Source organism: Aricia agestis, chromosome 4, assembly GCF_905147365.1.
Source record: "Aricia agestis chromosome 4, ilAriAges1.1, whole genome shotgun sequence".
NCBI classification, from domain to species: Eukaryota; Metazoa; Arthropoda; class Insecta; order Lepidoptera; family Lycaenidae; genus Aricia; species Aricia agestis.
The window spans coordinates 16798577-16813190 of NC_056409.1; the positions used below are offsets into that span (position 1 = coordinate 16798577).

General features: G+C 34.3%; 2 protein-coding genes across 3 annotated transcripts in view; one reads left to right on the plus strand and one right to left on the minus strand.

The window, feature by feature from the left end:
• The window catches only part of LOC121725875 (ubiquinone biosynthesis monooxygenase COQ6, mitochondrial), a 31041-nt gene extending 27894 nt beyond the window's left edge, over positions 1-3147 (minus strand). The window contains exons 1-4 of one of the 2 annotated variants that reach the window (XM_042113025.1): positions 3097-3147; positions 2768-2962; positions 2262-2452; positions 230-484 (exon numbers count right to left, since the gene is read on the minus strand). In XM_042113025.1, coding sequence (XP_041968959.1) covers positions 230-484; positions 2262-2452; positions 2768-2945 — 624 coding nt within the window. In that variant the 5' untranslated portion in view covers positions 2946-2962; positions 3097-3147. Of the gene's footprint in view, positions 1-229; positions 485-2261; positions 2453-2767 lie in introns of both variants that reach the window. The other variant, XM_042113024.1, reaches the window with a different exon arrangement.
• Positions 3148-8908: 5761 nt separating this feature from the next.
• Positions 8909-11979, plus strand: LOC121726509 (protein FAM161A). The gene is made up of 6 exons (XM_042113896.1): positions 8909-9731; positions 10224-10388; positions 10482-10700; positions 10792-11074; positions 11173-11450; positions 11602-11979. The coding sequence occupies exons 1-6, from the start codon at positions 8932-8934 to the stop codon at positions 11930-11932; spliced, it is 2076 nt and encodes a 691-aa protein (XP_041969830.1). The 5' UTR covers positions 8909-8931; the 3' UTR covers positions 11933-11979.
• The last annotated feature ends 2635 nt before the right edge of the window (positions 11980-14614 follow it).

The following is a 14614-nucleotide window of genomic DNA, read 5'->3' on the forward strand; positions in this document are numbered from 1 at the left end:
CCCGTTTTTTTCTGGGTCCCACACCCTTTAGACCTTCAGTGCCCACAAGGGGGCGTTATCATCCACTTTTGGGAAAGACTGCTCTACTTCCTTGACAAGTCTTATTGATACAGGAAATTACTCAATATTTATAATTTGTTTACCGTTTTCCAACTGATCAGAATAGTTATATTTTTAACCTGAGAGGGCCCTATAAATTAATTTTTTTAGTAATGAGAAAGGAACTTACCAGCAAATTACAGGTGTAGCTTTTTCCATCATCCATTTTGACTAGACATTCCTCATTCCCCGAAGTGGTTTTTGGCAATTCATATCCTACTATCTTAGCTCCATAAACTATGTCAACATTTTGAACTGAATTGGACTTTAGTTCGGTGTTGACTGCGTGCAGAAGGACATCATTTTCAACAATGTATGCTACATCGTCATTCATAATATCTGCACTACTGAAAGATATCAGTGCATCGGAACAGGCATCCCACACCTAAAACAAGCAATAAATATGTCATTACTACAAAATATATAATACAGAGAACAAGTTAAAATTCTAAGTATTTTTAAATCTAATGGTCTACAGGAGTCAATAATTTTAAAATGGGATTGTAAGTTTTTGCTTATCAGCTTCCTTAATGACATAGGTAATGCTAACCATTTTATTTGTATTTTTACCCGACTACGGCGAAGCAAAAAGGAGGGTTATGATTTTGGCCTGTATGTATATGTATGTATGTATGTATGTATGTATGTATGTATGTGGGTATGGATGTTCTTCTGTTCCCTCGTAACTTTAAAACTACTAAACGCATTTGGACAAATGAGGTGTCGTTAGAAGCCTCTTGACTGTCCGCTGGTTACAGGCTACATGACATCACGTTAAATTGACTGTAGCACCATCTAGGGGACTGAAAGTAATGAACAAAAAAAAATATTTTTCCTGACAATATCGTGTGGGGTATCAAAAGAAAGAGCTTTATTAGCACATTTCAAATATGTAAACATTATTAGCAATTTCTCACGGGTTTACGAGCAATCACCTGATAATTGCAATAATTAATAAATCACTTCAATACAATATCTACACAAATACATATTATAATAAAATCGGGATCGGAGGGGGGGATGGGAATAGGAGGGTGGATCGAGGGGGGGGGGGGGGGAGTAGGAGAGGGGGGGGGTCGGAGGTAAATGTTGCTTATATCAAAATGGTGTGGGGGGCTTCGCCTCTGGCCTGTACCAAACCTCCCCCACCTGGAAATGTTGTCGCGTCCCCCCCAAACCCCCCCCCCCTCCTGGAGGTGTAATCGCGTCGTTTTTGTTGAGTTTTGATTCTCCTTTTTTAGGAACAAAGTTATTAATTAAAGTGAAATGATTGTAACCTAAACTAAACATACACTTTTTGAGTGTCATTAATTAATTACCATGTCCTCCACATGCTTAGCCCTCGGCCGGAACTTGGGGGGGCTGCTACCCTAAACTAAACATACACTTTTTGACTGTCATTTAATTACCTATAATATGGAGGGCTTGGCCTTCAGCTGGAACTTGGGGGGGCTGTACCCTAAACTAAACATACACTTATTTTGGAAAAAAATTATCCATCTCCTTTAAAATTATTATACTATGCTAACGCGGACTAAGTCGCGGGCAAAAGGTAGTGAATCAGAACCAAATAAATTGTAAAACATCCTCATGATCCTCGATCATTTGAGGAGTTGGATAGTTTAAGATCGAGTTTAATCTTAGCCCCAAAATAATTGAAATAAAAATAAAATTTAAAAACTAAAACCTGACTACTAAAACACACTCTAAAAAGTATGAAACAAGAAAACAGTTTATAGGGATATGGAAATGTTTAAAGGATAGCCATGGTCGTATGCCACCTACTAGAGCAAAACAGATTCATTATATTATATTAATATAATAAAGGGCATACATACAACCACAGCTATCCTTTAAACATTTCCATATCCCTATAAACTGTTTTCTTGTTTCGTACTTTTTAGAGCGTGTTTTAGTAGTCTGGTTTTAGTTTTTTTAACTTTATTTTTGGTTACAGTGTATGGTTAAAGTTAGGGAATAGTGAACACATAATAAGATGAAATTGATACAATGTTTCAATTGTATGGCTATTTCAGCTCTGATTTGACTGTTTCTAGTCTTCTATGAACTTACTTTTAATTACTAATTAATACTTTTTATACTACTTTTAATTAAAAATCTTTTATGAACTTCACATTATGTAAAATCATTTTTTAACTCACTTGCATGTGCCTCACGGGGTTCACTCTCATCTTCTCCAGATGTTGCCATACACTCAATGAGGACATTAAGCTTTTTGTGTTTTGGCTCAGTGCTACCACCCGGTTGCTGTACTCTGGTGGTAACTGGTACGGCTTATCGGGACTTCCCTCCAGCAAGAGTACTTTTAGGTTTGAGAGCAGAGACATTTTACCTGATATTAGGAGAAAATATAAGAATACTCACAATAAATTAATGTTAATTGTCCTTACTTAAAAAAAATAAAAAAGTGCAAAGTCCCTTTTCTTTTAAGCTACTGAACCAATTTAAATTAATTCATCAAGCCCCATACGGTCACCGGTGACCGAGACACATTAGAAATTCTATTGTGTCTCGTTTTTCCATGATCGACGAGTCAAATTTGGTAACAGTATAAGTAAAAGTAAAATGTATGATTCCCGCGCGAAAACCGATTTTTGTCCAATGGAGTTGCAACATATAGTAGTAATCAAACCATATTATTTCTTACCTAGAGCACAAGCTAAGGTACATCCCACCATTCCGCCGCCAGCAATAACAACATCGTATTTTGTTCTGGACTGTTCATAGTTCTGGTTGCTATATCTTCTTACAGCCGCTATACTCTTAGCGTTATTTTTGATGCTTATTATAACCAAATTGTTGTATTTACTCAGATTGCGTATCATGGTCGCAATTTTGGTTGCTGTTGAAAAATAAGTGAACAGATTTTGTTACAATCACATGGGTGAAAACCAGTAACTAGCAAAAATAGTGCTGTATACTTTTAGATGCTAATTGCTATTAGAAATCAGGTACAACTATTTTGTTATTTATTACCAAAAAAATATTTTGGTTTTCTAATATTTTTATTCGCAACCAACAGCTGATTTGTGCATTTGACTATTGTTGACACTTGACATGTGCGCAGCGATGACAATGACAGCCGACATTTGACCGGCCTTTTTTAGTACAGTTTATTAAATAATAATTAATAAACTTAAAATAAATTAAATAGTTTTATTAAAATTAAGGAGGCTCCTATATAAAAAAAAATATTTGCCTATTTTGTCTCTATGTACATACATAGAGACAAAATAGGCAAAAATGATATTTTTTTTATATAATATAAAAAAAATCATTTTTGATATCAATATAATTTAAAATATAACAGGACGCTCACTTATAACATGTTAGTTTATCGATGTCCTCGACAAATATCAACCGAGTGTCCCATCACTATAGACCGCCATGTTTAGTTCTTGGCAATATGGCGCCGGCCACACTTTTTTGTAGTTATGTCGCCTCCATCTGTTTCCTTATTCATTGATATGTAGTCAGTGATGCCAACCTGCAGATAGTTATGTCGCCTCCATCTGTTTCCTTATTCATTGATATGTAGTCAGTGATGCCAACCTGCAGATAATTTCAGATCGGTGAGAAACCCTTACGCCCGCGCCATTTAGTTTAGATTGTTAAAAAAATGGTTATTGTGTAAAACGTAGTGATTATATTCTCTTTGGTTATTGTGCCTCACTCGACATAGATACGTATAGTGTGTCGCGGACTTTTTTGTAGATATTTATAAGTTCTATAATTACTGGAACATTTTATGGTTCTATCTTTTATAGTTTAGGCAGCGTACGTAAAATAAGTAACTTTTCTGGTTGATTTTTTACACCTTGCGTCCGAAGAACCCAAACATCTTACGAAACCCTATTTTTTTTTTTCAAAATAAAATTCAGCCTTTGTTGAGCAAAAATAATGTGGAATTCCAATGGTAAAAGAATTTTTCAAATCGGTCCAGTAGTTTCGGAGCCAAACAAACAAAAAATCAAATCTTTCCTCTTTACAATATTAGTGTAGATTTATCGTTCAATTTAATATTAAAACTGCAAGTTATATACATATTTAGAATCAGTGTTTAAAATCCTTTATTTTGATACCCCACTCGATATGCTTGGTAGAATTTTTATTTTTTTTACCTCACAATATGGCGTCAAACATCTGCCATTTTGTTTTTTTTTTAATGTCACCTATTTAAGAACACTTGGGTCATTAAGACAAATCTAATGATAGGTACCTAAAATGTGAAAATCCGTTTAGCGGCTCTGGAGATTTGTGGTAATAAAGAATATTACAAACATACAAGATACGCGCTAAACACATAACCCTCCCGGCAGTCGGGTAAAAATAAAATAAATTAAAAATATAAATGAAAATGCCTCATTTTTTACTTAAGTTGCCATTATTGATATCGGGCAAAAATTACCAAAAAATCGGACAAATACTAGTTGTACTCGCGCACGAAGTGTTTACAGTTTATTTTAATTTTACCATCAATTATTATTATTATTAAAGTATGTATACAACTGAGTATTTTGTGAACATTTCAAGTGCCTATTTTTTTCGCGATATATCGAGACCGATATTGATATTTTTTCAAATATCGATGTATCGATATATCGATATTTTCTTTTAATTTCGACATCCCTATAATACCACACTTTGACAGTTTATGTACCTCGGAGAACCGGAACCAACATAAAATGGCGCACCGGCCACAGTATTTTGATTTGGTAGAGACCATTATGCCGAGTCCACTTATAAAAGTCAATGCTACATGTGGGTTGTGTTTCCAAAAAATATCAGTGTACTGTCAAGTGTGACATAAATCAAAATATTTTAAACCTAGTTTTCGTTAGCATAATATTAACATAAAACTGTATGTATTTATACATTCCCATATTACATATATTACTATGTTTTTTTGCTTCGTCCCTCTAGTTTAAATTTCACGAAGAGCATACTCTAGCATTCATTGGCCTAAGCGATTAGGCCAGTATACTGGTGACAGTTTAGGAAATAGGAACACGCTAAAATAATATATAATATACTCATGAAAAATAATATACTCATGAAGGTATAATATGCCCCGCGTTCCAGATGATGTTAGAAACGCTCACGCTCAAGACCGTAGTTTTTCCCGTTCCACTAGCATGTGAGCGTCAGTGATACAAACCCAAGTGGAACGGATTATGGATCGTTTTGAGCTTTTTGAGAAAAGTTTAAAAAAAGAACTATAATTTTTTTTATACATAGGTACATTGAACCGAACTTGGATATTACGATCCTTTTCTTGAAGTCGTAAATAAAAGTAATAATTGTTTATAGTTACATTTATTACATAATACATAATAGGTAAGTATTATATTTGTTTCGTTTTTAGTACTTATTATATTTTTTTAGTTACGTAATCGTATTTTAATTTTTTTTTTATGAAATAAGGGGGCAAACGAGCAAACGGGTCACCTGATGGAAAGCAACTTCCGTCGCCCATGGACACTCGCAGCATCAGAAGAGCTGCAGGTGCGTTGCCGGCCTTCTAAGGGGTAATAGGGGAGGGTAGGGAAGGGAATAGGGGAGGGTACGGGAGGAAATAGGGGAGGGTAGGGAAAGGAAAAGGGTAGGGAATTGGGCCAACCGGTAAACTCACTTACTAGGCGAAACACAGCGGAAGCGCTGTTTCACGCCGGTTTTCTGTGAGGACGTGGTATCTCTCCGGTCGAGCCGGCCCATTCGTGCCGAAGCATGGCTCTCCCACGTCAGAATTTAATATAGTAAATAGTAATTAAACTTTTATTAATACATAACAAAACCACATAATATTATATTGACTATTGTCACATATAAACGTTAGATAACAATACCGCGTAAAGTCAAGTACGAGTTAGTCAACAGGTACAGGAGATATGAAAATTAGTATTACATTTTATAAGAAATCATTTGACCTTTCATTAAAAACAATTTCTTTTCCAATCAAAATATTTGATTAAATGTTATTTAATATAAGTATTTCAATTAAAATATTATTTGTAATGAAATAATATAAAGTTTTTTTGTCTCTACTCTCTCCTGAAAACTTTCCGAACATGGCTTTCGCGATATAGTTACGTTAAAATAAAAAAATAAAAACTAGAACGCCCACTTTGACCCATCTTCGTCAAGGGTCGTTTTGAGCGAAAATGATGACGTCATGAGTGACGTCATAGCCGCGATCAAAACGACCCCGGTCGCCAAAGGGAACGGCAGAAGGGGACGTTTTGAGCGTTTTGGTCAAAATTAACGTCTTCTGGAACGCAGCCATGATAATACTCATATAATACTTGTCAAACTGAAAACTGACAACTGAAAGAGTTTTGGCGGGCATGTCACTTTCAAACTTCTTCTACTTTTTATTGTAGGTGTGGTTTTTATTATTTTTTCCCAAATTGTGTTATAATTTGGGTTTTTGATAGTCATTATTGGTAAAATATTAGCCATTATAGTTTGTGCGTTTTAAGATGATATGGGTGACAGTTTTTATATTCCTTGCTACGGGTTTTTTTTACCAGAAAGCAAAAAAATCAAAATGTAATAAATTATATTCCATCTAAAAAAACAAATGTTTCCTGTAATTGTAAATGAATAAAAATTAAAAGTTGCTAAATGCTAACTTATTAATATAAAATTATAAATATTAACTGTGAAATAGGAGTATAAAATTATTGTTACGAAAACATTTGAAAAATATCAGATGCATGAAACGGGACTTATGTCAATAGAGATTGACTCTGTTGAATCGAAATCAAATCGATAAAAAAGGGCGGCCATCTTAAATCGCCGGCACCACTGAAATGTCAGTACGAAATCGATAATTTCGATTCCAATTCCTTTACGAAGTGATTCGATATTTTTAAATTATCGATTAATTTTTGTTAGGTAACTTCCCTACTATTGTCAATTATAATGTGTCACGCACATAGACTTAATATATATAATAATTATAATTCCTGTATATAATTCCTGTGACATTTGGTGTGAACATCGGTAAATAGGGCTATTTCTTCCGTGAGTTTTAGCTAAAACATCGTTATTGTAACTTTATTATCCTATTCATTGGAATATTATTGCGTCTTTTTCAAATTGAAATGTATCAAGTTTTACATTCTTTTGCCCAGTTTTGTAGCAATTATTGATGGTATTCCCTCTGGTATTACCGATAGTTGTCTACCCATACGCCATCTAGTTACTAAAATGGAAACTGTTTGACAATCAAATTTAAAAAAAGAAAAATGCCTTATTGAATGAATGTGTATACAATGTGTCCCGACACCGGTGCCCGATCCTATCATGATGTGTGGCATATTTTATCGACAAATTAGCTCTCAAATTTTTCTGTCTCTCACGGTTGTAAAATGGCAGCCATTTTAGTTTATCTCGGGCTTTCATACTAATCTGGCCAGTACTTTTCATGTAAATATCCTATGAAGATAAAAAAAAACACAACGGTGTTGGTCTGTTGGGACACATTGTATAGTCCGTCAAGAAAGTGAAGAAATTAAAAAGTAATAGCAACATCGTAGTGTCGTCCCTTTTTTCTTATATTGATAATGGATTGATTTGAAAGGTATGACACTACGATGTTGCCACTTTTTAATTTCTTCACTTTCTTGACAGACTGTATATTATGTTAAAATGCATTTATTATGCTAAGTACTCACATACGGTTTTGCTCTATAGTTTTACTCCAAATCGAGCAATAACCACCGTGTGGACCGTAAAACTGACAGCTCGAACGCTCGCTTCGAGCCGGCTCGATGGAATTAAATATGTCAAATATGTCATTTCCTTCGATTCGGAGTAAAACTATCGAGCAAAACCGTATGTGAGTACTTAGCATTTGATGCAATTTATGCCCAGTATTCATTATCCTGAGTCCTGACGTACATCCCGCCAAGGTCATAACTCATACACGATGCAATGCACAACACTAAGCCCGGGCGCGCACTAGCGGCCAAGCCGCGGCGGCCATCGAGATAGAATATAGATACCTTCGTAATATGAAACCGCCATAGACGACGCGCACCTGGCCGCAACGCGACCTGTGGCCACACCATACTTTCGATGGCCGCCGCGGCCTGGCCGTTAATGGGCGCCCGGGATAAACGAGTGTAAAGTGTGAATAGGTTCGTTTTGAATCATGCACCGTCCTGGATACATTTCGCGTCGTCATCAAAAGGTAGGGACGTGGTAGGGACGCAACGGACCTCCTGAGTCCTGGCGACGCCCGTCAGTTGCCCAAAGAGATCAAAATATGAAGTAAAGTTTTCTTTTATAAGTTAGTACATACATATTTATTAGAACTGTTCTTATTACGATTGTCATCGAGGCAGACTGTACCAGGCGTAAATTTCATGGTAGCCTATTAAGGTGTTCCCTCACCGCGAGCATTCACTTGTAATGTAACATTATACTTAAATTCGTTTTTAGCATTAAATTACGAAAATACATCCCTGACCGACGAGCATTCACGTGTAATGTAACAATAAAGATTCAACTTTGAGCATTCCATAGGTAGTTGAAGGTGCGCATTGTAATTTGTAATGCTCGGCTCTCCTGCTCCTCCCTCAGTCCGAAGGTCACTGATGTAATGCTCGACTTTGTAAACGTTACATTAAAAGCGAATGCTTAACATAATATTAAGCTTTAGGTATACTTACTTGTACACTAAATGGTTATGCTGCTGTAATACTGCATGTATTAATTTCCATGACAACCAAACCACAACACCGCAAACACGTTAATATCGAGCCTAAAATTACTGCGGAGTTTTTAGAATGCAATTTTTAAGTGATGCACCAATCCAGTGTTTTTTGCAATTCATTACTCAAAGTTCCAGTCGATCCTGTGAGTAAAATGCCCAAAACTTCATATGAACGTAACGAGAACCTCTATCTTGAATCACAGTGTTCTTTAGATTCTTCGACCTCCTACTCTGCGTCCGACACAGATGTGGACGCTGAAAAACTTAAAGATTTTTATCGGAGTATTCCCGATTATAACGAGATAAACCATCTGTCCGAAAAGGAGTTTTATTGCACATTAAAAACTTTGAGAGAAAGAAAGAAAATTATGTTTAATTTTACTATAACGGACATCGATAATAATTGTGGATTTCTTATCGAAAAATCTAAGGATAGAACTGAAAGGAAATCACACTTGGATCGGAATCTACGCAGTCGTAAAAAATCTATGAGCAGCGAAACAAAAGAAAATAAATATTGTGTTGTTAACCAGCCGCATAAGGTCCCTAGCAATAAGAAAACTGGCATTATTAAAGAGCCTAAAAGTGATCTAAAGGACAAAATAGAAGATAAAATATTGAGTGTTAAAGGTATATCTAAAACTGAGAGGCCCAAACGTAACCATTCCGCATGTTCTATTACATGGCATGATGATAAAAAGGAATTTAGGAAGGAAGTTGATGAAAAATTCGACAAGTTTTTCGAAAAAGATAGTTACGATGTCGATGATAAAACATTTCGAACTCAAAGTATGCCTTCTAGTCCTTTAAGGAACCGTAGATCGGCTTCTATTTCGCCTAAAAGCAGGGAGAACATTACTATACCTAAGCCTTTTAAAATGACCAGAAGGTACGGTACGACATAGTTACGACAAACAAGGCACTATTGTTAGTCGACAAATTATCAAATATTTCATAGTTATGTACAACGCACTTAAGTAATATTACTATTTTCCTGCATTATATTATGTATAGCACTAGCTGTCCCGGCAAATGTTGTTTTGCCATAAAATGATTAAGCCTGTTTCCCTGCTTTTCTCTTGAAGATTTTTCTGATTTTCTTTTTCTATAGACCTCACGGAGCCCGAGACCTTTCCAACTAATGCAAAACCGTGGAAATCGGTTCGTGCGTTCTGGAATTATAGCGTCCTGCGTCAGGAAGGAAAACCCAACTTAATTTTATATATTAGATATTTAAATAGTAATCATAGGCTTCTTGCTACTGTATAGCTAAATCTGCTTTGCACTTTCACTGAGTTTCAGACGATAAAAATTCCCATTTATTCTTGACACAAACTTTGCAGCTCTGTAAAAATAATAATCAAGAAGTTTATGTTCAAAGGGATGAAGACAATAAAATAGTAAACGAGTTAAGAGGTCTTCAAAAATCATTTTCTGAAGATATGCTCAACCAAAAACGAGAAAGAAAGCAGTTTAAAGCCAGGCCGGTACCTATAGAATCACGGATCCCTTTATACGATAAAATTTTAGAGGACCAAGCTATGAGGTAGGTATTTTGTAACCTATTAAAAAGAAGAAAAGATGTAAATACATATTGAAATTTTGGAATACTTCACAATTGAATGATTTTTACTTGCAGACGAGCTATAACTAAAATTAATAGTGAGGCCGAATTACGAGCACAAATGAAACCGTTTAGTTTTACAAAGAGAGAAGAATGTGGTAAAGGTATCTGTGATCGAGCTGCAAATGCTCTTCCGAAAGCAAAGAAGAAAAAGCGGTTCAAGGCGCGACCGGTACCAAAAAATCTTTTTTCGAATTACTTTTACGATAGGCTGAACGAAGAAAACTTTTTTCGGTAAATAAATTACATTGTTCGTCATAAATTATTATAAAAAAGTTGTAGACTAGAACATATAATTGTTTGATTACATTCATGCTGTTTTCAGATCTATGAACAGACGTATCAGGGCTGAGGAAATGCTTAAGAATTCAAGTTACCCAGGTTTGATGACAACGAGGGATCAAAGCCGTATCTCTACGCCAGCAGCCCACAGTGACTTGCCAACTGACCCATCGCCCGCAGCACTGTCAGGCTCTACCATCAACAAATACAGATCAACGAGCCCCACGAAACAATTTAAGAAGAGGGTTAAGCAATTGAAAGATGACTTTATTACTACTAGTCCCCAACCGTTTCATTTCAACACTGCAGCGAGAGCAAACCAAAAGGTACGTATTGCTTTTTCGTGATAGTCGGAATACATAAATATAATTTCCTAATTTTACAGAAACAGTATTTTTAAGACTTAAACTAAATATGTTTCCAGATGAAGGAAATATCTAAAAAGATGTCTCAGGATATTAAAACTAGTGAGAGTAGGGATAATCTCGATACAGTAGATAGAGGTAAAGTTTACTCGGCTTTGGACTTGAGAGAGAAAGAAGGTAGATCAAATCTAGCAGCTCTCTTGAGGGCAGAAGCTGTTAAGAAGAAATTCGAAATGGAAGCTGATAAACGACTATACGATCAACTGCGGCGTATCGAAGCTAAACATCGAAACCGCTTACTGCGCTCGAAACCTGCATGGCATCTCGTCAAAAACAAGTTAGTAACCATAGTAAAATATGTTCTCCGATGAAGTTCGATGTGATACAAACTACGAAGCGAATATTGAAACCTCTTATTGAGTAAATGTGACATTTTGTGATTATAGTCTTGTGGTCTGATGTCTTTAATGGGCAACTTTTTTTTTCAGTCATGAGGCAGAAATTGCGATGCGTTTGCAGACTCGAAGAGACGAGGAAAGAATGAGGCGCGAAGAGTTTCTACATGAGATGGAGCTAATGTACGGTAGGGTTCAGAAGCAGCCGATGTTATTTGAACGATTCTATGCACCCCGCTCTGGCGTCGAATCTATTGATTATGCACGACTGTCTCCAAGAAAGAAAAGCAATAAAAGTCGCAACGGAAAAAGAACTGCAAAACATCATTTATTGAACAAAAGTGTTTCGCCAGATTCAAATGAAGAGAGTTCCAAACATTTATATAGACTCTATGATTCAGATGGTGGTGCCACGGAAAGTTGAGGAAAATTAAGTTTAAGTTAAGAAGAGTTAGGACTACTTATTTATATATCTTAATAGATATATGCAGATATAATTATCTGCATTAGCATGACAATCTAATAGAGTTTGGTATTTTTAAGTTTTTGCTAGTTACTGTTAGACTTTATAACTTATTGTTCATTCGTGCAAAAGTGATATTTTTATTGTTAGCAATATTAATAGTATTTTAGAATACAATTTGATCGATTTTTGTAAAGGAAATAATTGTTCTTTACAAAAATCGATCAAATTGCATTCTTAGGATTTTTGTTGTTATTGGGCATTTTCAAAAAAATGTGTCCCCCTGGTTTTTACCTTGTCCCTTGACTTCGCTACAGATTATTTGTAAAAAATTACATACTAACATTTTGTAATTTTAATGTAAGAGCAAAAATAAGTTTTCTTTTATTAAAATACATTCACGTTTGTATAAAATTTTATTTAGTATGAGATTTATAAGGGTTTTTAAGTATCGAAACCTATTAAATTCACCTGTCCCCTTCCCAGAAGTTGTAACAAAATCTTTAATAACTATTTTTTTTCTTAAAGTAAGTTACTTAAAAAACATATGTTAGATTCCTAAATACTTAATGTATCAATTGAATGTCTTGTTATTGAAAAATCTAACATAATTTAACTACAAATTAATTAAAATTATAATCATGAAAAAACAACCCGACCGGAATGTTCGGTTTAGTGACCGTTTTTTTTAGTTTTATAAACATACTACAAAAATATTTTCGGCACTAAATGATAGCACTATATTTCACTGTACATCGAGAAACTTCAATTTGAATTTAGTAGTTAAAAATCTACTACAAGACGCGGACGCAGGTTGGATGGTTCTTCAGGAACGGTTTATTTGTTCAGATAAGTGACCATATTTTGTAAGCATTATTATACTTTCTCCAACTGTTTTTACTGTTGACACGTTGCAGAATTAGCTTAGTATTTAGTATAAAAAATGAAATTGTGATAACTATTATCGGTTATTTACAAACACTTTAAAAGTAAAAGAAAGTAATATTACGTGACTTCCGACTTGTGACTTTTCGTATGGTCACATATAATGGAACGGACAAGTCACAACAGGCGGAAAGCATAAGGCTTAGTTCACATTTTAAATAAATTATTTTTTTATTCACAGATTTTATTAAGAAAATTGGAGATTTTTAAACTGGTACGATTAACGTACAAATATATTTTTTATTACTTATGTGTTAAGGTGACGCCGCGTTAAAGTAAAAAACCGTTTTGGATATGTTTTAGATTGCTAGTTTTCTATGAAAGGCCGGCCCGGCCTCTCACAGAAAACAAGCAATGGAACAGCAAAAAATGGAAAGGGCGTAAGCGACAAAATAGTTTTGTCGCGTAATTTAAAAACCATAAATACATTTCATATAAGCTATGGGCAAATTAAAGTGTATGCTTGAACCAATCCATGTACATTTTTGGAAGCTTAAATCACTCTCCTCTGTTGGAAAAATAGGAATCCTTTTTTTTTACACAGGTCTATTTGATTGATAAAAGTTGACCAATCGTGTTATGCTATGGGTAAATCAAAGACAAAGACATGATAAATACTGACAATGAACTTTAATTTCTTAGCTTTAGTCATTGAAAAATCGATATCGCTACAGCCAAATTATCAAGGCGTCGCCTTTACTTAACAATAACAAATATTTAAAATTTAAGTACCTAAAAGTTTTATTTTTTAAATAATTTTGATTTTATTTCCACTACTTTTCTATCAGTAAAGTTGAAAATCATTTTGTGTCATTGATATTTTTAGATTTATAATAACTAGACATCGGATTATATGCATTTGCATACTTGCATATGCAAATGCATATTATATTGTCACTTTTTAGGCGATAGTGCATATTTTGGCAATTTTGCATATTTCGGTAGTTTAACTTCCATGGGAATTAAGATGGCAATCGGAAAATGTTGGTAGACAATTATTATTGGCGTATAATAAATAAATAAAAACTAAAAAGGCTTTATTTCAAGAAATTAAAAATTTTGATTTTATGAAATTATAAAAATTGGCGCTCTTATTAATGTCACTACCGGAAAAGTCTTAAAAAAATATTAAATTTTAATATTAAGTGGCTTTTGATTGATTGATTAAATACTGACAATGAACTTGAATTTCTTAGCTTTAGTCATTGAAAAATCGATATCGCTACAGCCAAATTATAAAGGCGTCGACTTTACTTAACAATAACAAATATACTATTTAAAATTTAAGTACCTAAAAAAAAAAAAGTTTTATTTTTTTTAATAATTTTGATTTTATTTCCACTACTTTTCTATCAGTAAAGTTGAAAATCATTTTGTGTCGTTGATATTTGCAGATTTATAATAACTAGACATCAGATTATATGCATTTGTATACTTGCATATGCAAATGCATATAATGTCACTTTTTAGGCGATAGTGCATATTTTGGCAATTTTTTCGTTGATAGTGCATATTTCGGTAGTTTAACTTCCATGGGCATTAAGATAGCAATCGGAAAATGTTGGTAGAAAATTATTATTGGCGTATAATAAATAAATAAAAAGTCTTTATTTCAAGAAATTAAAAATCCTGGATTTTATGAAATTATAAAAATTGGCGCTTTTATTAATGTCACTACCGGAAAAGTCTTCAAAAAAA